This window comes from Ostrinia furnacalis, unplaced genomic scaffold (genome assembly GCF_004193835.3).
Source record: "Ostrinia furnacalis isolate ACB-3 unplaced genomic scaffold, ASM419383v2 OfSCF4451, whole genome shotgun sequence".
Lineage (NCBI taxonomy): Eukaryota > Metazoa > Arthropoda > Insecta > Lepidoptera > Crambidae > Ostrinia > Ostrinia furnacalis.
The window spans coordinates 24424-50377 of record NW_021134690.1 but is presented as its reverse complement, the minus strand read 5'-3'; the positions used below and the strand labels follow the sequence as shown (position 1 = coordinate 50377).

Genomic DNA, 25954 nt, shown 5'->3' with positions numbered 1-25954 from the left:
TATATAACATACATACATACAAATTAAGCACCTATAACATGAAAATTCAGTGTGTTATGACATGAATAGCCTATTATAATTAACAACAGTCTTAAATTTAAACATACCCTTGTTGTACTTTGTACATTAAAAGATTGCTGCACAAAGTAGTACACTAGTCAGGACTTTATTTACAAAATTATTACAAAAAGTTTAAATGTGTGATGAACACTAGGTACTGTAAAATATGGAAATATGATTTTCGCTATAAACATACAAATCTGTACTATATCACATACACACAAGGGCATACCGATTGTACAAATTAAAACACAATGGGTGCGTTTGGCAGAAAAAAGCGCTCAGAAGTGCTTATAAGCAAAATGGCTATCGCTAAGCGGTTACTGTCACTGTTACAAAATTAATTAAACTCATCACTATTGAAGTTAGCAAATGTGTCCTTGCTGACAACTGCATAGTTATTAGTTTTTTATCAGCGCTAGCCATAGCTTCCAAATGTTTTTTTCAGCCAAATGCACCCAATGATTCAAATCTTTGGCCAGCAAAAAGGAATAAGTTAATGTACCTTGTCTGAGTGTTATGACGAATTCTTAGCTTGTCTCAGATGTTCCCAAGGGTCTTGTAGCATTGATGGGTGGAGATAAGATTCAATGTTACTCTTATCGTGTCCGTAGCTGCTGTTTGAGTCACTCTGAAATCAAAAGTGAACATGAACTTTTAAGATAATTTTGTACGACTTATTGTAAAGATTACATTGATTATAAGAGATGACTTAAAATACTTACACCAAAACTGCTACTCCTGTGAGAGTTATTTCCCCATCTGTTATTGTGGCCACCCCGCCGTTGATTGTGTTGCTGGAAACGATTTTGATTGTGTCCTCGGTTGTTATGACTTCTATTTTGCCATTTCCCCTGAACTGGCGTGCTTTGGTTTAAAGGTATAAAATCATCAGACATATTTAGAGATGCCTTTTGTCTTAAATAAGGAATAGAATGTAGTTCTTGACTATTATACCACGCACAAGTTCCACAAGTTAATAATAAAAATTCTTCGATTTGTTTGTATGATATTATTTATTATCATTCAAGCAAGCGTGCCACTTTTTAAACGTCATTAATGTCAACAATGTCTGTAATACCGTGGATTTTAGAGATGGGCGCAACATAAACTCATAGATTCATCGTACTGCAATCGTAAAGTCATCGTATTTCGCTCGGATTGCACGCGTCTCGTTTACAATAACAAAATTTTATTTTGTAAAATGTATGCTAGCTGATTGTGAATAAAATAATTTTGTCGCGTAAGTGTAATTTCCATAGTTAATTAATTATTATTCTAATTTGCATATATTTTAATTTAACAAAATATACCTTAATCAAGGTAATGCCTGTTTGGATTAGCTAAATATCGCAAGTAACTGAATATTGTGTAAACAAAAAGTGAAACAACGCCTTTACTGAACTAAATATATTTAACTTTAAAATAATTACAAAAGTTATGGTGTGGCGTGTAAATAGCCACNTTACGTTTCCCAAATGATTTTGCCTGCAGAGGAGAAATAGTTGGTCCCACTAACCTCTGAGCCAATCTCGGGTCCCCTTCCGTCAGCTCGACCACTGCTGGCACCGGGACACTCCGGGATGAAGATGGATCGGCTTCACTTCCCCTGCAGGGGGTTCAGGTCACGAGCAATTTGGGCTTTGAATGCGGAGATGCGTTTGCTGCGTATGCGTTGTGCGTTATGATGCGATTTGCGGGAGATAAAAGTGCGGTTTTTTCACTCGCGACACTGCGAAGATGTGCGTTGCGTTTAAGTTCTTACGGTGAAGTGTGTCAAAGCTTGACGTTCAGAAACGCCAAGAATGACCACAGAGATGTGGAAACCAAACAGTTTTCTACCTGCAGACAAAACTATTTGGGAAACAAAAATAAACTAAAGTTGAGCGTACATCTGCGTAACCAGTTACACTCAAAATATAATCAAAATAACTCCGTCCGACTATTCAAGTTTACACTTCGAGGTACGAAAACGTAGTGGCGCTCCGACGACTGCGTAGCTTCTTTTATTAACTCGCCCGAGCGCCGCAGTGGCGCCATCTACGACGAGTCACGCCATCTACGCCGGGTGGCGCCATCTACAGCGAGTTACGACAACTTCCGGCTGCATCTTGATTTTTCGGCGGCAATGACGTCACTTCCCACCGGATATCACAATAAATAATTGCGATTGCCAACAATTGCTGATATTATTATGTCCAATGGTGGACACACATTGGTTTCCTCAAATGATGAACATACTTACATAATCTACAATCGATTTGCTCAGTGGTTTACCGACATTGACGAAGTGAAGAAGAATGAAATTAATCTTTTTTAGACTGTCCTGTGTTGGATATTCCCCTAAACTATCAAAAGGCCATCATTCTGTCAGATACCAGCTGTTGGCATCGATATTTCCAAGCTACTTTAGTCATAGATAAAATCTATAAGATTACAATTAAAGAGCCGAAACTTGCACAAAGTTGCAAAATATTTAAAGAAAACAAGTAAAGATTTAAAAAATTAAACATCACTTCATTATATAAAAAATATCGCAATTAATTATTATTGGAATTGATTCGCGCGTTGTAACCCGATGAAATCCGATGACTATACGATTCCAGTACGATGAAACGTTTATTTTTACCTGCGGCATCACTAGAATCTAGTTATGACATTAGGGGCGTTTAGCCGAAAATAGCGCTAGTATAAGAAAAATGTCGTCATTTAATGATTTAAGTGCTAGTACGCTAATACTTTTAAAAAAATGTATGGAAAAACGTCACTTTTGAAGTTAGCAAACGAACGTGTGGCTTCGCCACAAACATGCTAAAGTTTTCGGCGGTTGCCATGGCGATCGCCATTTAGCAGTACTTATATTCTGTGATTTAGCCTTAGATTAATAAAGCTTTATTAATCCTAAGGATTTAGCTAACAATTTCTAACAAGCACTATTTTCGGCCAAACGTACCTTTTGTCAGGAGGGCGCTTTTATCAATACGATTATTAGTTCCGATTTTTACCACGTTGAACGCGAGGGGATAAGACACTTACAGGAGGGGCGCTACCATCAATACTGGGTTTTGAGGTTTCTGCACTTAATATTTGTTATCTGTGTGTATTTGTTCCGCGACTGGATGTCAACAATTTGTGAGAGCTTAGTTTTTTGTTGAAAGAAAATCTTGTAATTCAATGAATAAATAAATCAAAATTGCAATGCATGATTGATACTTCAGTATTTTATTATAGTGAGTGTAGTGGTTCTCGTATCAGAGATGTGGGTCCCCTTGAAAACTCCTAAATTAGGAGTCGGTAAGTTGACGTTTTAATTCAATCAGCAGCATTACGATACACATCCTGTCCATAAAAACGGATATGCAATAACATGTCTAGAATATTAAGTCACTTGTGCTCTAAAGAACAGATCCCTAGTACTATAATAGTTAACATTAACATTATACTTTGTTAGGGTGCCTGCCTATACTTACCCATCATTATTAAAAAAACAACACAGCCCTATTATTTTTGTTAATTATTTACATAACAATGCTCTTCTAATGGTCCTATGAAATCCTGGTTTGAGGAGCTTCTATTAGAAGATCATACAACAGTTGATTAGTCTTGCTTGACTCAGGTGTGGACCTATTGTATGAACTTCAGATAAAGCACTGTGATCACTGCTCAGTGCTGCCACTGGTAGATGTGGAGCACTGTGAGGCAGTGGAGTCTAAGGCTGAGTTGCTTCACTTAACTTTGACCATAGCTTTAACGATAACCGGTGTTTTTTGTATGGAGTTTGTCAGATTTTTTGTTTGTCAAAGTTAAAGTAAGATGGTGCAAAAACCCAGCCATACACTACTCAAGTGTAGCTTTCAGTCATAACATGGAACAGGCTGAATTTCTTTTGCGCATTCTATTTTTTTTTTTCAGTTTAATGAGTCAATATTGGTATTGGTAATAAATGGTGTTAATATTGTATACTTAAATTTACTTCCAGGTGTTTATAATTGGAAGGGAGATGTCCGCTCAGGCTTGCCACTTGAGATTGGAGAAACGGTCCAAATATTAGAAGAAAATGGAGGTTCGTTTTCGTATTTATTTATTCATTATCCATATCTGTGCAAAGAATGCTAAAATATAGCCAGCCCAAAAGTTGGTTACTTAGTTCAGTGAAAATAAGTCTCAGTGCTAATTTTGCTGCCTAAAATCTAATATTAAAAAGTATTTTGTAGTTCTGAGCAGGGTATTTGAATGAATGAAGCAACTTACAATGAGTGTTTTTACTTCCAACATTGTAGGTTGGTATCGGGGCTTCAGTGTTAAGAACAGGTCTGCCTGGGGCATATTCCCTGCCTGTGTTATATCCATCCGACCATGCACTGTCAAGGGGACAGGCCCCAATGCGATTGCAGAACTCAAAGATGATCCCTTGGTCCGAGAAATAGCAAGTGTTTTGAGAGAATGGGCGCGATTGTGGAAGAAGCTTTATGTGGTAAGTCCTGATATAAATTTTTACTTGATCACATTGCCTACTTCACAGTTCATAATCAGATACGTTTGTAAATCTGAGAACTTGCTTCAACACCAGTGATGCATGAAGGACAAGATGTAAATTGTATAGTAGGAATAAAATTAAATTTTATGACAATACTGACTGATGACGTTGCTCCACTTATGTGTATGTGCTTTGCAAATACATATTTTACATTTTTATGCTTAGTAAATCTTTTGTCTGTAACATGTGACTCAGCGTTTAGCCATGCTTAACATAACTAACTATAATGTTTTCCTGCCATTCATACTTATTGTACATTTTATTTATCTCAATAAGAATGGCAATTTTCCTTTGTATTTCATATTGGTAACCATCTAAAAAAGTAATAGTTACATACTGAATTCGATTCTTATTTCCTCTAAAATCAAGCACTATTTACAGATACTTATTCCCGCTAGGGTTGTCACTTCAAGTGTAACAGCGAGTATCTTACAAAATTACGATTTAGAAAATTGAATTTTTACTTTTCAGGAGCGAGAGACGTACCGGTTCAGCGCTGTAGCCAAAGTGATGAGAGAGCTGCTGAGTGGGCGTCGCGCTCTTTTGGCTGGCACTCTGACGCAGGACCAGACGAGAGCACTGAGGCTTAAGCTGGTTGCAAAGCTAGACTGGGGCAACAGGTTAGTGGCTTTTTTGGTCTGTTTGCTCATTTTGCTTTACCAGTTTATGCAGATTTAAGGTGTCATATCAGACTAAACATTGTTGTTGCAAGTTTGTATTATTTCAACTACATAAGACAACAGTTGGCCTTGCTGTGTCATTATCTGTATACACGAGTATAGCTTGTGGTAAAAAACGGGCAACTGGACTGCGTTGTGATGACGTAATTGCTACTGAAATAAGACCCCTAGACAAGTTGCACTTTTTGATCGAATCGAAAATCGAATCCGTCAAAACTCCATACAAAAAAATAGGCCTTTCAACTGGTTTGCAATTATAATGTGCACTTTGTCTAGGCCCAAAGGTTGCACTTGGCTTGCACTAGTAGCTCGCAATCGGGTCTTATCGCGTAGCTAAAAGCAAGCCGTGTAAATTGTTCATTACTGGCACTGCGGAATCACATCAATATGTCAACGCCTACCATAAACGTACAGACAAATGTTTGAAATCTTGAAAATAATTACTGCCTCTTGTGGCACCTGAATCCACGACTTTTCACTAAAGTCCGGTCGCCGAGCACCGAGCAAAATGTGCGACGGGCGGTCGCAGTGAGTGTGCGAGCACGATAGCAATATAATTACGCGCGAGCGATAAGGATGGGTAGCTTGGGGTCATTAGACGAAATTCTACATGCTCGGCGACCGGACTTTAAGCTCTGACCACTACAAAACTAACTTCTGCACTAAAAAAAGATACATTATAACTGAAACTAGGTATTTTTTAATTCGTAGGCGTAAATATTTATGGTGGTGGATTAAATAAAATTTCTCTAGCTTCACATTAGACTTACCTTCTCGCTTCTTTTTCGTAGATCTGATCTTACCATAACAATATAATACTTGTTTGTGTGTACAGGGGGTATAAGGGATTTCTGGTGAATAAAAACAAATTAAATTATTTTATATTGTTTAATTCCAAGAAAATACACAAATTACCTCGATTATTGTCACAAGAGCAGTCTTCCTAATTGTACAAAATAATCAGATACGATCAAATAACTTTCAATGCAGGAATGATGAATCGTATCTCCTAACTACTTCATGCTTACAATAAGCATAATCTAGTAATCTAAAATTAACATAGGTATTGTCACAGGCATACTGCAGATAGACATTTTAATATCTAGGGTAAACCACCCAATTATTGGCACTTTAAGCAGCTACTTCACAAAACCGGTAAAATTTGCATGTAAAAATATGTTTTATCAAAGAAAGAAACATTTATTTATATTGGTCTTTTAATCTTTGGAGAATATTATAAAGTACTTATCATTAATAAATTAAATCATTTATTCAATATAGTGTACCTTTTAAAAAATTACCTCAAAATACCAGTTGTTGGCATAGCCAAACCTTTTATTGGCAGTGATAATTACCTATTATTGGCACTGTTCTCGCAAGACTGAAAAATAGCTGCTAGGTCTTATGTAGAGGTTTTAAAGAGATTCATGATAGAAATAAACAAAATAAAATCCTTTGTTAAAAGAAAAGTAACATTTTTTTTGTATAGGAACATACCATATCAGTTCAAACGCTTATATTTAAATATGGTTTTAAACTTTCCATAAACACTTTTATTAAATCTTCTTTTCTCTTCGGAAATCCTTTTTTGCTACTGATTTTTATTTTATCCAGTCAACAAAAAGCTGTTCTTCCTCGTCAGTTAAAACTGTGAACGGACCGGGCTTAGAGCGATGATCAGGATGTTTCAATCTGAATTGTATAGTAGACCGTGGCACCACTTTCAAAGCCTTTCACAGGCTTATTCCACTAATCCCTGTCAACGGGGATTAGTGAACTTTTTATTCATTAATCCCCGCTAACGCCAATGCAGCTTATAATGGGTATTAATGAACTAAAAAGTTAATTAATCCCCAGTACGTTAAAAATAAAATACTAATGTAAGAATCAGGTACCTTCTATTTATTATTGGATAAGAACTCACTTACTATTTTTATTATCTAATTAAATTAAATTTAAGACTGATTACAAAACTTAAAAAAATTAACACTTACTTGATTAACCGAAAGCACTATGGATATTGAATCGTTATTCCCCATTCATCGTTTAAAAGAAGATGGAAACGATTACATACAAATTTGGGCCAAGATGTAACAAGATAAAAATGGTGTAAATTAATACCTAGCTTTGTAATCAGTCTTAAATTTAATTTAATTTGATAATAAGAATAGTAAGTGAGTTCTTATCCAATAATAAATAGAAGGTACCTGATTCTTACATTAGTATTTTATTTTTAACGTACTGGGGATTAATTAACTTTTTAGTTCATTAATCCCCATTATAAACTCCATTGGCGTTAACGGGGATTAATGAACAAAAAGTTCACTAATCCCTATTGACGGGGATTGTCAACGGGGAATAGTGGAATAAGATTTTGAAAGGCTTTGAAAGTGGCTGAAAAGAGAATATTTTTTATTGGCACCTTTTTAACCAATGTTTGACACCCGTGCCAATAAATGGATTTTATATAATTGGCACTGGGCCAACATTTGGATTGGTGTATCCAAAACGTTAGAAAATATTTTAAATGCAATTTAAACTCAATTTTGAGACAAACAAGGTATAATTTTTAATAAACTCAAATTATTTTAAATACCCTTTTATTGGCATGTGTGCCAATAAAATGGATAAACAGATTTTACGCATACCAAATGTTGGCACACCATAAATAATTAAAAGTTGGCGGTTAAATTATAAAATAATGTTTTAAAAAGGCAGTTAATATATTCAATAATAAGACAAAATGATTATGTATAAGAAAAACAAAATAGATTTGCATTTTTTTAAAAGATTATGATAGCTCTTACCTTAGTAAAAAACGAATATTTCGATTGTTTTTTCCGCACAGGTCCCGGTTTGTCAAACAAATGGTTGAAGCGCCGCGATGTTTGAAAAAATAAAAAACGTGTGTAGCCAGTTGAGTAATAAATGATATTACTCTACAATTTCTACTAAAAAATATAAGGTTTGGCTACAAACAATCTTAATTTTCTTAAAAAACTGGAGCATGCCAATAAATTGGTAGAGTGCCAACGATTGGGTGGTTTACCCTATTTTGTTTTATTATGCTAGGTGTATGGAATTATAGAAAGAGATTCTATTGACACAATTATGACTGAGTCTTACAGTATACTTATAGTAGTAATATCGATATGAAGAGTCGAGTATCGTGGGGAATCGCCGAAAGCATCGCAGACACATTTAAAATCCAAATAACACGTGACTGTTGTAATGGCACAAAATTTGATGAGTACAGTAACGTACAATAGTACTTTACCATTTGCACCAAGTCCTATCTAACACTTAATATAACAAAAGGACACTTCAATAGCATTTTCCTAAATATCAATTTATTTTTTCCATATATTCACAGACCGCAGTAATAATCTTAATTTATGTTAAACGATTTCATAGGAATATGTAGAGTAGGCATTTCATAAGCATAATAAAATATATTTCATTAGTAAGTAATATTTAGATTTGAGTAAAATCTTTGACTCTAAGTAAATAAAATAACTTTCCTATATTTCGCTAAAGATTTATAATATGGCATTTTTTGCACACGTGCGATTGGTGGTATGATGACTTTATTGAAATCAAGCCAAATAAAGCTTTAGCAAAAATATTCTTATTTATGAAAGACAATGTAGATGATGTCTTTTTATGAATTGAGATAAAACTTAAACCTAAATCTGTTGAATTCAAGATACGTCGTCAACTAAGGCTAAAACAAAGCAAGTAAATAGTAAAAATACTTGAACATAGTATTCACTCTCTTCATTTAACCGAGGTCGTATCCTTAAACTCACAGCATTAGCACATTTTACTCCATGCTGCTTAGTCAATACTTAAAAACTTACATTAAACAATATTACCAGGTGCTTCACGTGACTACAACAGTCAGTACCAAACAATAACAGTGATATTTACTAACAGCAGCCATTTCACACTTTAAATATCATATGCCTTGTATTATCAACGAATTTCGACTACTTTATGCACATTCGCATAAACTCATCCATGTTACAACATTCACTAAATTTTATTGAGACCCCAATTTTAAAGCTTATGCCTAGATGAAATATTTACTGCGTGTAAAACTAAATTTGTCAATAAACTATCAATGTTGCCTTAATTAATAAAGGAATGTCATGATATACGTTGTCTTGTTTTTCATAAGTTCGCCGGTAGGTATTGAAAGTGAAACCATATGAGCAATAAAGACATCAGCAAGACACATTTTTAGCTAAGTCGTCACAAATGCATATTCTGTGAAATCACTCAGAGTATGGTCTTTATTAAATTTCCTAATGTAATCGATTTCACGGATATATGATTTGGACAGGAGTCAACTGTTATCTAATATTTGATAGATGTATGTAATGCTCTAATGCTCTGTATAGAGTGGCCCATGGCAAGTGGCGTGTCATGAACATGAATTTTAAGTAGTTTGTTGTAAGCTGACATAAATGGAGATCGCTAAAATAATTAACTTGCCAAAATTTCAGTCTGCTGACGATTTGTATGTAATAGTAAAAGTTACAAGCTGTTGAAATGTATAAACAGTAGATATTACCATAACAAAACACTGTGTTAAATTATATTTATGTTGTAACCGTCAACCCGATAAAACGTTATTCATTTGTCTTTCAATTCAATGATCCATTTACGTCATTTTGAAACAAACTACGATCGCCGCTCGCTTCGTTTGGCCGGTCCTAACTTCACTTACGTCTCGGTCTCCTTCGAGAACTTATCGATGTTCGGGTAAATCGGTGCCATCTCTATGGTTGATGGGGCGGAGGGCGCGTTGGATCCGAGGTGCAGCCTTCGGGACAGCTCGTCTAAAACTTCTCCGAACACTCGCAGAGACATGTTCTGACCCAGCAAGTGTAGGAGTAGGAAGTCGCCAACCTGAAAGGATATACGGATTTAGTGCGTTCATTTGTTATTATGACTGTATTTAACCCTCACAAACGTGTTCATAGACATACAAGGCATTTAGATAAATTAAATACTTTACATAGGTAAGCTTTATTAACATGTTCATGATTTCATTCGCTTTAAGCTCGCTTTTAAACGTCTGTTTTGGTTTCTCCCTGGCTTACAGTGTCATTTTAGGAGGATAATACAATCGACATATAGATTTTGGCATTGCGCACCATAGGTATTTAGTTTTAATAGGTGCGATTCATAGTGTCATAGTTTGTAGTTTTTACTCCACTGCGCCAGAAGTAGGGTTATGTTTTTACCTGAGTTTTCCTAACAAGTGCCTCCACTCCGTTCGGCGTTCCGAATCGGAAGCGTCTCTTGAGGATCGTCTCGCGCGTCCTCGGCATCAGGATGACAGCTGCGGAGTACACCAGAGCCAACCCAGATACCACTGATAGGATGATGAACCTGAAAATGTTCATTTTGTTATTACGTCATCGTTTACTTTCCGCCTGACTGGTTTTAATGAGGGACTATTTCCACCTCTCGTTCCCACCGCTGCAATTCCTGTGTAGCCAGGATCAACAGCTTGACTGCCAATAAAAACCCAAGCAGTGAAGGTAGAGTTTGTTCCGGGAGAAAGTTTGTCATTGGACCCGCAACGAAAGAACATAGGAGTTCGAAGTTAAGGTTCGACTGGCGTGACTGGTTGGGTCTATAACTTTTTAATGTGGTATTTTTGTGTCAAATTGGTTTTCTATTCTAAGTTTAGTTCTAGCTTAAGACTAAAAAACCGCGGGTTTCAGAATATGTCTTTAGGTAGGTATTTCATTGTTAACATGTCTTAAAGTTGTTGTGACTAAGATGTGTATGAATGTAAACGTTAATGCACTTACCAGAACCACAGGAAAATGAATATTTTTTCATTGAGGATGTTCAGAGCGAGGACACACAGTGCATCGTGTTTCTGAATTGTGCCGGAAGCACCAAATTTGTGGAAGGTACACTTGGTTATTCTTGGGAATACTTCAATCTGAAAACGACAAATATTATATTATCATCCTAATTCAAATAAAAGTAGCCTTGTTAGCATTTTGTGTAGCGCAAGGAAGATGTTTCTTACCATAGGGTCGGTACGGTCTTCTTGATTCCTATTCGAGAATTTGACAACGTCAGTACCATAAGTCAAGAAGGCTCCACCGAGGAATGTGTCCAAGAAGAAGATGTTGCCCACCTGAAACATGATTGCATTTTGTTCTAAACGTACCATTCTTACATAACTTTCTAGGGAACGATTTAAAACCATTTATCTGTAGGTATCTGTTAACACATGGCTATCCAATAGAAATCTCTTTATTCAATCAAGAAATTCATTACGTAAGACATTTGATTCTATGCTTTGCTATAAATTGACGATAAAAGTGTTGAATAACAGAATTTTAAGAATGCCTTCAAAGTGCAATTCAAGTAAACACGACTTTTCTAATAATATACATACCACGTTGATGAAATTCAATACTTCGCAGAAGAAGTAGCCGAAAGAGTATGCGTTGTGCATGTGTAGGGTTTCCATCAGGTACTGGACTAGGCGAGCCTGAAAATTTAATAAAATAGGGTAAGTTTAGTGAAGAAAAACCTCCGTAATCACGTAAAGATTTTAATTGTCCTACATTGAATAATGGCTGCCGAGTTGCTCGGATTCCTCTAATTAGGGACGGTCATCAAGTCTTATTAATTCAGCCTTTATCTCAATTGTTTCATCAGCTTGTAACTCTATATGTTATTCGCGATGAAACTGATCGCCATATAAAAGTGTCTACTCCGCTATTATTCAAATATTTTTTTCATAATTGCTTGTCATTGTGAACGATGTATCTTATTCAAGATCAAAATCGATTTACGCGTCGCGACTTTGCAAGATATACACAGTGGTTTCTTTGTTGAAAATACATGGCAATAAATCTGAATAAAATTCCAATGACACGTCATATGACGAGAAGTCCAATTCAACCGATTGCGCGGTTCACAGTCCTAGTGCACTTTGACATCACAAGCGAGTTATCCGATCACAAAGGCGTAGTGACTAGTGAATCATGATGACTACGTCCGTTCAGTAATGAGTGTTTACTATTTAGTAGTATTTACCTGTCGGTTGCTCTTATCATCCGCGATGGCTGCGACAGTTCCACGCATGCCGTCTGAGATCATGCGGACCTTCCCCTCTTCCCAGTTCTTCCACACCCAGTGGGGCAAATAGAAGAGTAGACCCTGGAATCACAAAACTATCAGTTAGGTACATTTCATTCGTTGTCAGCATCATTAGTTTTTATCTCGTCTTTTTAAACAAGAAAGAAGCTTGTATCGTTTTTTTGTTATGAAGAACAAGGCAGGTATTTTACGGCAATCGCACCGATCTTAATAAGTACATGTTATCAAGAGTCAACAGCTTTGAATATCATTTTAGCTTTATCAAAGTTCTCAATGTCACCTTGACCTAAGGTCCAAGCCGAGTAGATTTATAATACGCTGGCTTGATCACGACTCCCGTGCACCTATTAAGACGAGGTACAAGCGACTTCCATACAACTATAAATCGTTACCGCATCCAATTAATATCTCGTTTAGAACAATGCTATCCTGAGTCCATATTGAGTAAGATCAGCGTCGTAATGATGTCTCTAATTAATGTGATAATGACCATGCTAGGTTCACACGATCATGTAAATCATGTAAAGAGTTCTTATGTTCATTTGGGATGTATATTTACCTGGAAGAAAAGCATGAACGGCACCCACTGATAGTAGGCATGGATACGCTTCTCCTCTTCATAGTCGTTGCCAAGACCGGGGTGAGCGACGGCCTTCGAGTCGGAATTGGGCAGTGTGAACGTGTACGTGATCCAGCAGTAAGTGTTGAGTACGTGGCCGGGTATCGCGCCGTCGTTGATGCAGGCTATCGGGTCACCTGCAAGAGAAATGAGGGTCAATGGCAGTTTTAGGTATAGACGACTGGTGAACCTGTCACACAATTTTAGCCAATGGATTTTAAACTTTAATTCTTGAAGATTAAATGTAAATTAGGTTGATGTGCTGCACATGTATTTGGAAAACTCCCACGCAGATTTGTTTGGTTTGTAATAAAAAACTAATTAACCTATCTCTGTCCAAACTCAATTAGTCAAATATTTTTTAGTCGTCACTAATGTAAACACAAACGCCTGTTAACGAGCCACTCAGGGCGCAAAAACCACGCAGACATGATGACATTTAAGTTGTAGCACCTCGCATCAGTATCTAAATATAGCCGTAACATTTTAACAGTTACAGTTAATGTATCCCATGTTTTGTCCTCGACATTGCACTGCGCATGCGGATGGCGGCAATATAGCTAATGGCACTGCAGCTGCCCCCTACCTGTTCAATTGTGGCCGTGACTGATCACCTTGCTCGACTGAGGGTGTTACTATGGCTAGTATAGAAACTGTATTATAATTGTATTGGTCCTTTTGAATATCAAGGCTGGTTTTGCATAAGCCTAGGCGCAGACCACCGACTTTTAGTTGGCCGATAGTTGAGTCGAGCTGTTAATCAGTATGGACATGTATGAAAGTGCGCACACCTATTTGGTACCGGCCGATTCTTCATACCAATAAAAATCGGGCTCAACTATCGGCCAACTAAAAGTCGGTGGTCTGCGCCCAGGCTAAAAGTTGGCGGTCTGCGCCTAGGCTAAAAGTTGGTGGTCTGCGCTTAGGCTAAAACTTTTATAATAGTGTCAATGTAAACTTCTCTGACAATATTCTGCAACTCTTTAAGCTCCTTATTCTTTAGGTTTTAGAATTGTGTTGTGCGTTTCCAATCGAATATTACTCTAAACTTCAATATATGTATAGTGTTTTATCCTATTAGGCCTGTAAATTATTCCGGTCATTACTTAGTCATCTATAAGTTCGGGGTTTCACATGACTCATACGATCGGTGAGGGCTTTATTGTTTTCCTTGCAGGTAATTCTTTCGAGATTAATTTTAAATACTGATTATCTTTATTACAGCCTTTTTTGTCTTAGGCCATTTTCTACATGACCAAATATTAGTAAATCGCGGTACATGTAATAACTTATTTCCGTTTATAGAGACCGGTAATTGCTTAGTATTTTACATAAAGTCTGTTTTTATCAATAACTTATCAAGACTTGCACCTTACTTAGCCCTGGGGATCTGACTGTGCAAGCAATCATTTTATTAATAGAATAAACCCTATAATACCACATTGACGACGAAACTGGTTCTGGCAGGCTTTAAAGACCTTCATTGCGTAATGGAATTACAAATTCTAGTACAGATGTATAACCGTACTAACCTACATGATATAATAATGTTATTTATTGCCATTTTCGATCGACATTCAATCAAATACAATGTTGCTTTAATGAAGTCATAAACCACAAACGTGAATCTAAATACCACTTATTTATCACATGTTTAGAATAATAATAATACAAGTACATATTTTACCTGAATACTTAAGTTCTAAATACTGTGATGAGTAGCTCCTATCTTGTTGACATAAGTTTGGGTTGGGTTTTATCTGTAAGTAACGTGAGTAAACTGGAAGTGTTGAAATATATTTTTTGAAATGTATGTGAACATGAATTCACTTACACGCAGATAATTTTCAGAATAAATCATATAGGAGAAAATCGAAATTGCAAAATACATATAATTCAGAAGGACTTTTTACTGAATGACGATATTGTGTTTATTTTGTTCACAGTAAAGGTTGTTATATCTTTCAAGGAACTTCTCAACTTCATTTGAGAAATTAAGCAGTAGATATTACTCCATAGAAAGGTACTCGTATCGCTCAAAGTTAATAGTCTGCCATTTTGGTAGGCTCAATGATTAGGATGATGAACTGGGTAACGTGTCCATTTAGTGTAGTGTAACGAAAGAGTCCATTATGTCAATTGTTAATCTGGGTTGGTCAAGTTTGGACTCAATTTTCAATATGGCCACTTGCTATTTGTGTCATCAATATTAAATCTACTATAGTGACTGGTATTTTTATTAGCTTCCAAATGCGTGTGTGCCCAATATAGAATGATAATAATGTTTGACTTAATCTCAAACCTCACATTTGGGTTTGAGTTGAAGCAGTACTTAACAAAATAATATTTAGCAGATAGTAGTAGTTATGGTAAATCATTTATACAACCTACAAAGGAAGTTTTAAAATGGAATTTGCATAGAGAAATGGTTTAATGTCCTACGTGCAGTTAAAAAGATGCAAGTTAACTGACGCACCTATTAATCATGAAGTAGGTAATGCTACTAATGCAATTGTTTTAATGGAATGGTGACAATAAGTGCATAAGTACATAATGCATGTACACTCATGTAAGGAAAACAACAAATTTCACACAGAAAAACATCATTTAAAAATCATTACTCCATTGACTGCTGCAAATTCAAGAGTCATTACAATAGATAGGTATCGAGTTACTTGAAGTCACACGCTTTTAATTAACCCATCGAGCCCTCTCGGGATTATTAGTTCATTTGCCCGAGGCCAATTAATCTGTAACTTGTAACTCGTGTAACACTACAGGTTACAACAAAGGCCACAAAAACTAGGTGCTTTGAAACGTAGCTTCTGTTCATGGCTGATGTTCAAAAGGTTTAGGTCACGACCCAGATTTAGGAGAGCAAAAAATATTTACTCCAAGGAAAATAAGAAACACGCCACAAAATATGAATATTGAGTCTTATTGTTGATTGATTTTCACGCCCATATAACAAACATTACTATGAAGTCTCACAGTGCGCGTGGAAGCACAGGGTGACACACGAACCAATCACAGAGCTCTATTCAACGCTGTGCGTTCGATTTGCTGCTTCACTTGAGCAAGCATCGTTTTTTAATACGGGCGTCAGTTTATGGAATATGCCCATGATCTTTTTACTTGTGATAGCGTAAGCGTAATATTGTGGCAAATGACATAAATCAAGCACCTTAGTTTTGCTAGCCATTCGGTATATTTTGTGATCTATTCAATCCTCTCTATTTATAAGGCATCCGCACAATACGCACGTGCACAATGTTTGTATTGTGAACCAATATTACCTGGTTGCATGGGAAAATAATCAGGTTACACAAGTTATGGTAATCCAGTAAACGAGAAACTAGTTTGATAAGGACTAACTGCCCGAAGCCGATAAGTACTGACTGAATGCAGAAATTGTACAATCGCTTAATCGCCAGGACATCGGACTATACATTTTTAATGTAAAATCGTGCCTATTACAACCAAATAAGATATCACAGTGTGTAGCTTTAAGTAGCCGTTTTCAACCACCAAGAATGTGACTTGTATATTTTTGTGGGTCACGGCGAACCTCATGAACTTTACTGCCAACTGTCTGGTGCGTGTGATTTACCTGTTATTGTTAAAGTGTTCGAGAAACCAAAATATGATTCATTTTGTTATTGTTGCTCACATGAAACAATGCGTTTCGGGGTAAACGATAGAACAATCGGTAGGTAACTTGCAAATGTTAGTTGTAATAACATTGGACACTGATTTTGTGGTATTCAGCTTAGGATGATGACACCTTTTATGTCACGTAGAACAATTTCGATTGCGTAAGCAATATTTTTCATTGTGGAAAACCTTGGGGGAGGCCTTTGTCCAGCAGTGGACGTCATTTGGCTGAAACGAAGACGAAGACGAAGCAATATTTTTAACGCTTTTCAAGTTTAAGAGACATAGAAGTTCTTTCTAACCTATTTAAGCTGATCCAATTGATTGTACAAGCAATAATACATTTTCACGTAGTCATCTGTAACGACATTGAAAACTTTGTTTTCATTTTACGTGGTAAAGTTTCATGAATATTTTTGAATGGCTATTTTAGTTAATTTTAATAATTTAGATGTTAGAACTCAAATATTAGCCCTATAAATGCAAAACTGAACCCAATAAACAACGCTGATTGCCCGCAAAAGCTGATTGGCTTTGCAAAGTTTCAAATCTACTGCTATAGGTTGATATTGGCACAACCGAGCGTAAGAAAACAACCGGCGATTTCTCACAATGTGGGTCACATATGGCCGCGTGGCAACTGACATTATCGCTTGAGCTTGCAGTTAAATGCTGGATGTTTTGATTACTGCACCTGAGCGATTGGTACAGGCTGCAGCGCTATAACACTATCGTGCGCTTTGCTGACTAATGATTTGCAAGCGAAAGATTAAAACGTGACCTAGTGTAACTTTACGAAGGTATAAGGTGTCAGATGTGCCACATAAGGTTGTTACTAAGGGTCGCTCTGCCAACATAGTCATTATTCTTACTTATAAAACGTGGATATGACCACTGAATAAATAATGACGTAAGCTAAATTAAAGAACATAAAAGTTCCAATGAAAATTGTGCAATGTTTGTTTAAGAGATAATATTAGTCACAAGCACAAGTAAATGTAAAACAAACAAATTAACAGTGACTTTTTGAACATAAAGAAAACCAGTCAAGCGGACAGTCACTTTGGCTATATTGCTCGAGTGTGATGCAATATCGTACCATTCCAGTAAAATGTTTAAATTTTTACCCGTCGCTTGGTCATTTATTATCTTAAAATTAATTAAGAGTGTATGTGTTAAGTAAAATCAATACGTGTTTCCAATGTGGCTGATAAGCTCAGCTTCGTGACTATCTGCCTGATAGTTATTTATGCAAATTAAGTTGTTTGGTGGCATCTTTAAACACTAGACTAGAACCTTTAGATAGACAGTGCATATTGATTATTAATTATGTTATCCAAAATAAATATTTAAATTAAAACTTAAGTTTTGCAACATGTCATAAAATTATGTTGATTTTCAGGACAGAACAACTAATTAGTGATAATTTATTCTTAATCTATTCTGAGATGTTGAATATGTTGGAGGAAACGATTAAGATGTACTCCGTACAGTGAATTAAGTTTGTTTACGTTTGTAGGTCATTTACAAGGAGCACGCGATAACACTCGTATCTACATGCGTGAACCGCGGTATTATACAACAATTTAATAACATTTAACCATAATATAATGTCGAATTAGGTAAATTAGGTTAACTGGTCTAACGAGGTGTAAATTACTTTTATCGTATCGCATTGGTACCAAGAAAAGTGTGAAACGAGCTGCAATAAATATCTAATCACTGACTATGTTTTTCACTCGTTGATGTAAAAGGTTCAGTGACCGGCTTTGCTTCAATGAATTGAGTCTTATCACGTACGTTACTCGGTGTATTCGTTTGTACAACCAATTTGTCATGACGTCTCAATTTGGGTAACTGTTACAACGGGGTTCCTACTCTGAACAATGACCTGAAAATGACTCATTTTACACCAGTTACGAGATCGCTGTCTAGCCAAACTGTAACTGCGTTTATGGCATTATTTGTACGGCATGTTAGTTCTCTAGGTCAGTTAGGCTGAATTCTGACCATTCAATTGAAAGTTTCAGAACTATCTACTTCTTAATTCGATCAACTTTCGCTTCGCTAATAGATACTTTCTCGATAGTCTTCAGTAAATTCACAACGTTTTCATCAGCTACTGATGTTGCTACTACATCTAGCTAGCCGAAGGCGAAGCTTGTTTGCAGTAGCTTAATAATATGTAAAATAACCGGCTCATTAATATTGAACGAACAGTCATGTTTTACTGTAACGGTATCTACTTTCAATGCCATGTAATCTCTGCGACATACCTCATAAAGGTTAATTAGCTGCAGTAACTACAAGAGTTATAAATGTACAGTTTAACGAAGAAGAAAGACGTGTAGTAGAAAATGAACCAATTAATGTACTTACCAATGAGATTGTTGGCGGTGACGAGGATACAGCAGAGGAAGAGAATGGCAGAGGTGATACGGTAGTGCATACGGAACACCATGTTGTCGATGACAGCTTTGTCGATGAGGTAGCGGACCTTGACGAAGCCCGCCACCGCGGAGACCATACCAAACACCGCCATCTTGTTTCAATTCTTTTGTCTGAAAACAAACAACATTTCATTTAGATGCTAGTTTAGAAAGTGAAGTTAGAGATGAATAAATGTTATTGCAACCACTGAAAGTTTGTGAAAGTGAAACTACAAACATTTTAATTTAATTTTTTTCTTCTTAAATATTTTAATAAACTACCAAAAATGTAAGTAGCCCGTCTTCATAGTAATTTAAAACGATAACCTACACCCATGCCCCTATGCATAGTTAAAAAGATGACACTATGGGGAACGCTATAAATAAATAAACGCATCGTGACAAGTGCCATACGCTACCAATACTAAATTAGAACGTAAACGGTGCGCTTTATTACTGTTTTGATTCGACCAATGTGTGTAACAGCTGCGTAGACTCCTTGTTTACTGTTGATGTCTTCATTTTAGTTCGTATCACAGTTTTATTGGTACGCATCACGACTGTATGACTATTCACGACTTGAAATGTTGAAGAACCGTTAAGTGGTGTTAGGCTCAGGTACCTACCGATGCGGGTCTCAATCAATGACCTCACATAATCTAACGATGTCATAGAACAGCTTCTCGCCCACGCTCGCATGCAACATACACTTGACTTTGAATTTTAAAAACGTTTTATCAGATTGATATCGTCTTCTTCATTCCTGAATAATAATACCTACACGTGATTTCTTATTGAGTAATTAATAAAGAATGTGTTTCTTATTATTACTGGTCACTTAACAAGTTTGCATCATCTGACGCGTTTACGGTAATCGTGCTACAGCCTGTAGAAGTTTATAGGGCATGAATGATAGAGCAAGATTCTAGTATAATGAGTGGTTCCTACGTTCCTGTAAGACGAGAACAAGTGGTCGCTACACAGTCGCAAGAGACAATTCATCACAAATAGATCCAACCTTGACAACTTCTTGATCCCGTTCCTACGCGGTGTCGGCGTGGTCGGTCACATGTGTTATTTAGGTCGCGCGCAGGGACAATAATTGAATAGATGGAAATTTGAATTCTTCAGCCATTTATTGGACTGTCAATTGGAAGCGATCGTAATTGCTATTTCGAAATATTGCTTTTAAATCGATGTTCAGAGCATTTTGAACGTCTCGGGGATCTGTTGATGTAACCACGAATTAGCTTTGCACGAGTGAACTAAAAAACTGTTGCGGTAGTTTTTTGTTTTATTTGATATTGGACTATACTACACTCGCGAGCAAAAGTATGGAATCACTTACATGAAGTTGTTTCCACGCGATCTTGTGTACTAACGAATTTGTTAGTAACTAAAAAAGTAGCACCATTTTAAAGATTAAACTTTTAACTTTAAATTGATACCAAATTCATTTAAATAACACCGGTATTTAAAAAGATATCCCGACTGATGTGAAGAAGTAAGAAAAAAGACATGTACCAACTGTTTGATACGTCGCGAGTTGCGGCCTATTTACCCCCTAAAAAAGCACGTGTTTTCAGATTTTTGCGTTCACACATTGATCCATACACATCTCGGCTTCTTTTGACACTTTACCTGGGATTCTACACCTTCAGAAGCAGCACAAATCGTTGCACTATTGCAAGAAGGGCAAAGCCAGCGGGCTGTCGCACGTCAGCTCCACATAAGCCAGTCCTGGGTTTCAAAAGTTTTAAGACGCTTTCGGGAGACTGGTGGCTTTATCCCGAGACCAAGTTCTGAACATTGCCGGTGCACATCGCAGAGGGAAAGCTAACAGCTATCCTACGAACATTTCTGAGCTCCTGCTGGACGTCGATACCAGTCAAATGACGATTTCGTAGAGAAGTTGACATGAAAAAACGGTTTTCCCTCTGCGATGTGCACCGGCAATGTTCAGAACTTGGTCTCGGGATAAAGCCACCAGTCTCCCGAAAGCGTCTTAAAACTTTCGAAACCCAGGACTGGCTTATGTGGAGCTGACGTGCGACAGCCCTCTGGCTGAGCCCTTCTTGCAATAGTGCAACGATTTGTGCTGCTTCTGAAGGTGTAGAATCCCAGGTAAAGTGTCAAAAGAAGCGGAGATGTGTATGGATCAACGTGTGAAAGCAAAAATCCGAAAACACTTGCTTTTATGGGGGGTAAATAGGCCGCAACTCGCGACGTATCAAACAGTTGATACATGTCTTTTTCCTTACTTCTTTACATCAGCCGGGATATCTTTTTAAATACTGGTGTGATTTAAATGAATTTGGTATCAATTTAAAGTTAAAAGTTAAATCTTTAAAATGGTGCTACTTTTTTTGTTATTAACAAATTGGTTTGTACACAAGATCGCGTGGAAACAACTTCATGTAAGTGATTCCATACTTTTGCTCGCAAGTGTAGATCCGTCAATTTGGTCTGTATTCCATTGAATTTGCTAGCATAATCTTGTGATCGTGTTAGGATGGTCTGTGAAGGCGAATGTTGCGCCGGCGCAGGGCATGTGGCGGGTCGTCGACCGCCGCCGCTCGTGCGCCTCCTGCGTTTTCAAGTCCCCGCGCCCCCCCTCTGTTTTACCTTCCCGACCCTGGGTGATGCACCGCCTGGCAACGCGAATTTTACGCGGAAACCAGTTTGCGAAGCGACAATCTTTACCGACATTGGCGGCATTTCGCGAGATCTCGACGACCGATTAGTTTTGGATGGAAATATTTTTTACGCTCTTAAATGTTTTCCAAAGGCGATTGTTGTAATTAATCGTTTGCCGTTTGCCGTTATAATGGATTAACTTCTTTTTACCACTCTATAAAAACGAATTAGTTATTTTTTAATAAGAATCCCGTTTCTCTGGCTCATTACCCAAGAAATTGGAATTTGGAGTGTAAGTTTGCTAAGTAATAACTGATAAAGTAACAAGCTAAGCAGCACACTGCGAGGCGCATTCCACCTTTTATGACATGCGCAGGCGCACAGACGCGGTGGGCCCGAGTCTGGCCCTTTGCGGCTTTAAAACGTATCCTTGTTTCACTCGCCAGTTACCGCATCCCATTTATCATTGGCCATTCGCGGCTTCGTAATAACAACGTTTATAGTTTCCGTCATAAAAACCGAATTTGCATAAAGACACGTCGAAATAGAATCACGAGAAATTATAGGTTTTGTTCTTCACAGTGGATGCTTCAGCTAACAATCTCAAGCATGTATTATCATCAGCTGTACTTATTTAAATTGGCTGGCACGCGTCGGCGCTGAATGGACACTAATTGCGCTGGACGCGGACACTGAGCATCATCCAGACATGATATAACACAACCTGTTCGTGGGAATGGAATCCTGAGTGCTCTTGGACAAAAGAGATTCTGAGAGCTCCAACCGTGTCTAATGACACGAATCGACCGGTTTCGGTTCAGTTAGGTAACTAAGAGATCTGCGGATTGCAAGTGAGCGGCCCGTTTGTCGCCTCTGTTGTAATTTACGTGGCTCCGATCACGCTCTGTTACAAGAGCATTCGCTCATTTCATTTGAACAGTCGGCGAGCACTGAAAATACAGACACAAAAAGAGCACGAGATAAGCGTCACTTCGTTTCCCCAGATAAGCGCTAAGAAATTCCTCGTGTGAACATTGATCCCTTCGGCTAATGCCGGCTATTCGTGTCTAATGTAATTAACTCCTATTGACTGCTTTAACGAGGCTGTTCCTCTATATTACCTAGAGTACTGCAGGAAAACACGTGTTTGGTATATCTTAGATGTATTTTCTATGAGCTTATTGATAACCTAAAGCCGATGGTCTGGCCTGTGACTGGTTATTGTCAGAGTTGTAACATCTAGTGATACGGAAATGTGCGTGCGTTGCGGTTACGCCAGCTGCAGCTCGGATATCATATAGGCTACGGTTTTTTGTTATTCACGCTCTGATAAGCGATTGTAGAGAGCTTTTGCGACAGTGTCATAATTTTTTTTTTTATCAATAAGGTCAAAGACATTGTGGGAAATACTTGGCCGCTTTGTGAACAAAACAGAACAGGCGTTGTGATCCTTATACGGGTTAATTGATATCGCGTACGGAACGCGCATGCAATGAGGCTCTTATCACGATGACAATACTCGTCGGGACTGCGGGTGTCCCAAGGTTCTTATTCCTGTGCCATAGATGCTAAATTGGTCTGGTTTTATAAAAGTATAGATGAGGTAACATTTTTTTATCGCTACGACTATGATTTAACACGATTACTTGAATCAACTCGTGAAATTCCGATTTGATTCATCACAAATGACAAATTATGTGTGATTTTTAGAAGATTAGATTAGAACTGCTATTCAAACGTATTGCTAGAAAAAAGTATGAAATCCACAAAAAAGCGATCCCAAAATTCCCTTCCGTTGACAATTTGCTTATCGCTGATTGATATTTATGGGGTAAAGGGCACTACTGGTTCAGATTCCTATATTAATGTATGTCACTCTTATCATTTCGGCCTTGCATTAACTGTTCAGTTAGTTGCGTAGAAACGAGGTTTATACGTCTATTAAAATTGCCACATAAAGTACCATAGACATACCTAGTTATGATTGTAATTTAAAAATACATATTCTTAGTATGTTCAAAGTGCCTGCATGTGAATGTAAGTAGGTTTTATTGCATTTGAGGTTATCGCCAGGCGCAGGAACATTATGCAGGTGCCGTGAACCGAACTGCGTGACAGGAATCCAATGAACGTGACCGTTTGAACGCTTTTTGTTTGTCCCAGAACTCTCACACATAGTGGGAAACTAGTAATATGCTGCTCTTGTTTTACATTCTATTTGTTATTCAAATTAGGCTCTGTAAGGAATATACTAAGCTTTTTGACTCGTGGGAATCATCACGTAGGTTGGCTATTTGTGGAATCGATCATTAGTTAATGATCATAAAAGTATTCACGATCTATTAAAACGTACTCATTAAACTGTGCCATGTACAAATGAAAGGAAACAAGTTATGAATCAAAAAGTATCATAGATATTGCGTATAATTATGCATTCATACAAAAATGAGGATCTAATCGCACTATTATTATGCTGACAAGTTACGCAAGGGCCCAAACAACAGTCTTAATGACCTAATTAACTAATTTCGCCCAAAAAACTAATTATAGAATGTGTCACTTCACAATACAAGTGGTAATATTAATTGCAATTTGATAACAATTACTTTAGGAAATAAGGAAGTGTATTTTATTTATTCAGAAGCAAAATTCTGAATTGAAATCTCAAAGTTCGCATCCGGGTTGTATCTTAATTAGCAAATTATGTTTTTGATTCAATATTGCCGCGTCCTTGGCGGGATCATCTTCAACCTGAAGTCTGTGGACCGTGAAAATATCACGTGCTGTGGTAGTTTATTCCCCTTGCTTCATCGGCGATGTTCATTTCACGTGCTATAAACAACTCGAACTTATGTACGTTCGTGATAACCGTGAACTTAATCCTTTTGTCTAGATCCTTGCTTTGGAAACGTGGTAATTAACAGAAGTGTGTTAAAATGATTTATTATTACTACAAATAGTTTTGTCCATTCTATTCAAATATTATGCCTGGTAACGAGTGTAGCGTCCCTTCCCCTACGGCCGCTCAGGTAAATGGAGACACGGCCGCTACCTGTGAGAAACTCCGACACATCGGACCCCATTAGTCCCACCATAATTTGATAGATGAGTTATAAAATGCTATGTCCGGTGTTATCGAACATTTCAATATGCTCACCGAATTGGTATCACTATTATTCGTTACTCACAGAAGGCAGACAGAATAAAAAAGAAATAAGATGAGTGTATGCACAAGTCTTTTGTTCCCGCACATGTATGCTGTCAAACAGCATTCCACAGCTTGTCGATATGACTTATGCGCGTCTCGATTCATCCCAAAGCTGAGCTTTTGTGACACAACTTACCTTTTTGAACCTAACAGTAGTTTTTCGTTCGCCTCCGGTTTCTCTTAATTTTTATGTTAGCACGTTGTCTTTTGCACAACACAACAAACACAACCTCACTTGTACATAAAGAGCGCCTTTACAGTTTTACGTCATGATATTATTGTAGTAAGTCATGAGTTAACAAATTAAATGATGGAGTAAAACGAGTGGCACTGCGGGCGCTGCATGCGACACGCCAGCTGCCCGTGGGTCGGAAACACAAACTGGAAAGCGTTGTCGGCCGACCTCCTGCACGCCGAGTTGCGCGCGTGTTCACTACCGAACTTGTGCTTGCTGCGTGTGCGCAGTACGGCTGTCTCTGTCCCGCAAGCGCGATCCCCCTTCACTTACATCGGCCCTCTCGCTCTCCCCAAACCAAGTAACTGCACGGTAGTCAGTAGCAGAGAGAATTCGTCGTTGAACGAGTTCTGTGAGGGTCTTGACTTTTCGTCTCATGTGTTTTCTCCGTGGGCTATACTTTGAGCTTCGAATGCCAATTTTTTAGACGAGATTATGATGACTGGTTTTAACGAGTGGGAATCGCCTGCGGCTGTTAATTAACACATTGTCGGATGCAGTAATTTATAAATGTGCCATTGAATTAATGTTGTAATGCGGCGTAACTACATATTACGCCTACGATTTTTGGGAATTTGGATGATGTGATTTTACTTACTTATTACATTAAATGATTGATTGATATAATATGTAGGTATTTTATGTTGATTCTTTGCGGTCTTCAATTTATTAAAGGATAACATTTAAATTAAAAATAACACCTAGGTACTTTGTATTATTCCCGCAATGTTAGTGTAAAGGCAAAGAAATCATTA

General features: G+C 37.4%; 2 protein-coding genes and 1 long non-coding RNA gene across 3 annotated transcripts in view; 1 reads left to right on the top strand and 2 right to left on the bottom strand.

Annotated features, from left to right (window-relative positions):
- Nucleotides 1–4: 4 nt before the first annotated feature.
- LOC114359546 (uncharacterized) lies at nt 5–1115 on the bottom strand. Its single transcript, XR_003656434.1, has 2 exons — nt 786–1115; nt 5–691 (listed from the first exon to the last, which is right to left on the bottom strand). It is a non-coding gene; the product is annotated as an uncharacterized LOC114359546 (long non-coding RNA).
- Nucleotides 1116–3168: 2053 nt separating this feature from the next.
- The window catches only part of spg (dedicator of cytokinesis spg), a gene marked incomplete at its 3' end in the record, with an annotated part of 46721 nt that continues 23935 nt past the window's right edge, over nt 3169–25954 (top strand). Inside the window, exons 1-4 of the mRNA XM_028313973.1 lie at nt 3169–3354; nt 4040–4123; nt 4341–4534; nt 5069–5217. Of these exons, the coding sequence (XP_028169774.1) occupies nt 3318–3354; nt 4040–4123; nt 4341–4534; nt 5069–5217 (464 nt within the window). The remainder of the gene's footprint in view (nt 3355–4039; nt 4124–4340; nt 4535–5068; nt 5218–25954) is intronic.
- On the bottom strand, nt 8351–25378 carry Inx3 (innexin 3). The gene is made up of 9 exons (XM_028313976.1): nt 25101–25378; nt 19070–19251; nt 12977–13173; nt 12355–12477; nt 11708–11803; nt 11333–11443; nt 11106–11242; nt 10530–10677; nt 8351–10191 (listed from the first exon to the last, which is right to left on the bottom strand). The coding sequence occupies exons 2-9, from the start codon at nt 19230–19232 to the stop codon at nt 10006–10008; spliced, it is 1161 nt and encodes a 386-aa protein (XP_028169777.1). The 5' UTR covers nt 19233–19251; nt 25101–25378; the 3' UTR covers nt 8351–10005.

Excerpts from the sequence above, each read along its gene's own strand:
- Inx3 (XM_028313976.1), bottom strand. The coding sequence starts at position 19,232 with ATGGCGGTGTTTGGTATGGTCTCCGCGGTGGCGGGCTTCGTCAAGGTC. Across the intron at positions 13,174-19,069 it reads CACCGCCAACAATCTCATTG|GTGACCCGATAGCCTGCATC; the intron begins GTAAGTACATTA and ends TTTCTCTTGCAG. Across the intron at positions 11,243-11,332 it reads AAGACCGTACCGACCCTATG|ATTGAAGTATTCCCAAGAAT; the intron begins GTAAGAAACATC and ends TGTCGTTTTCAG.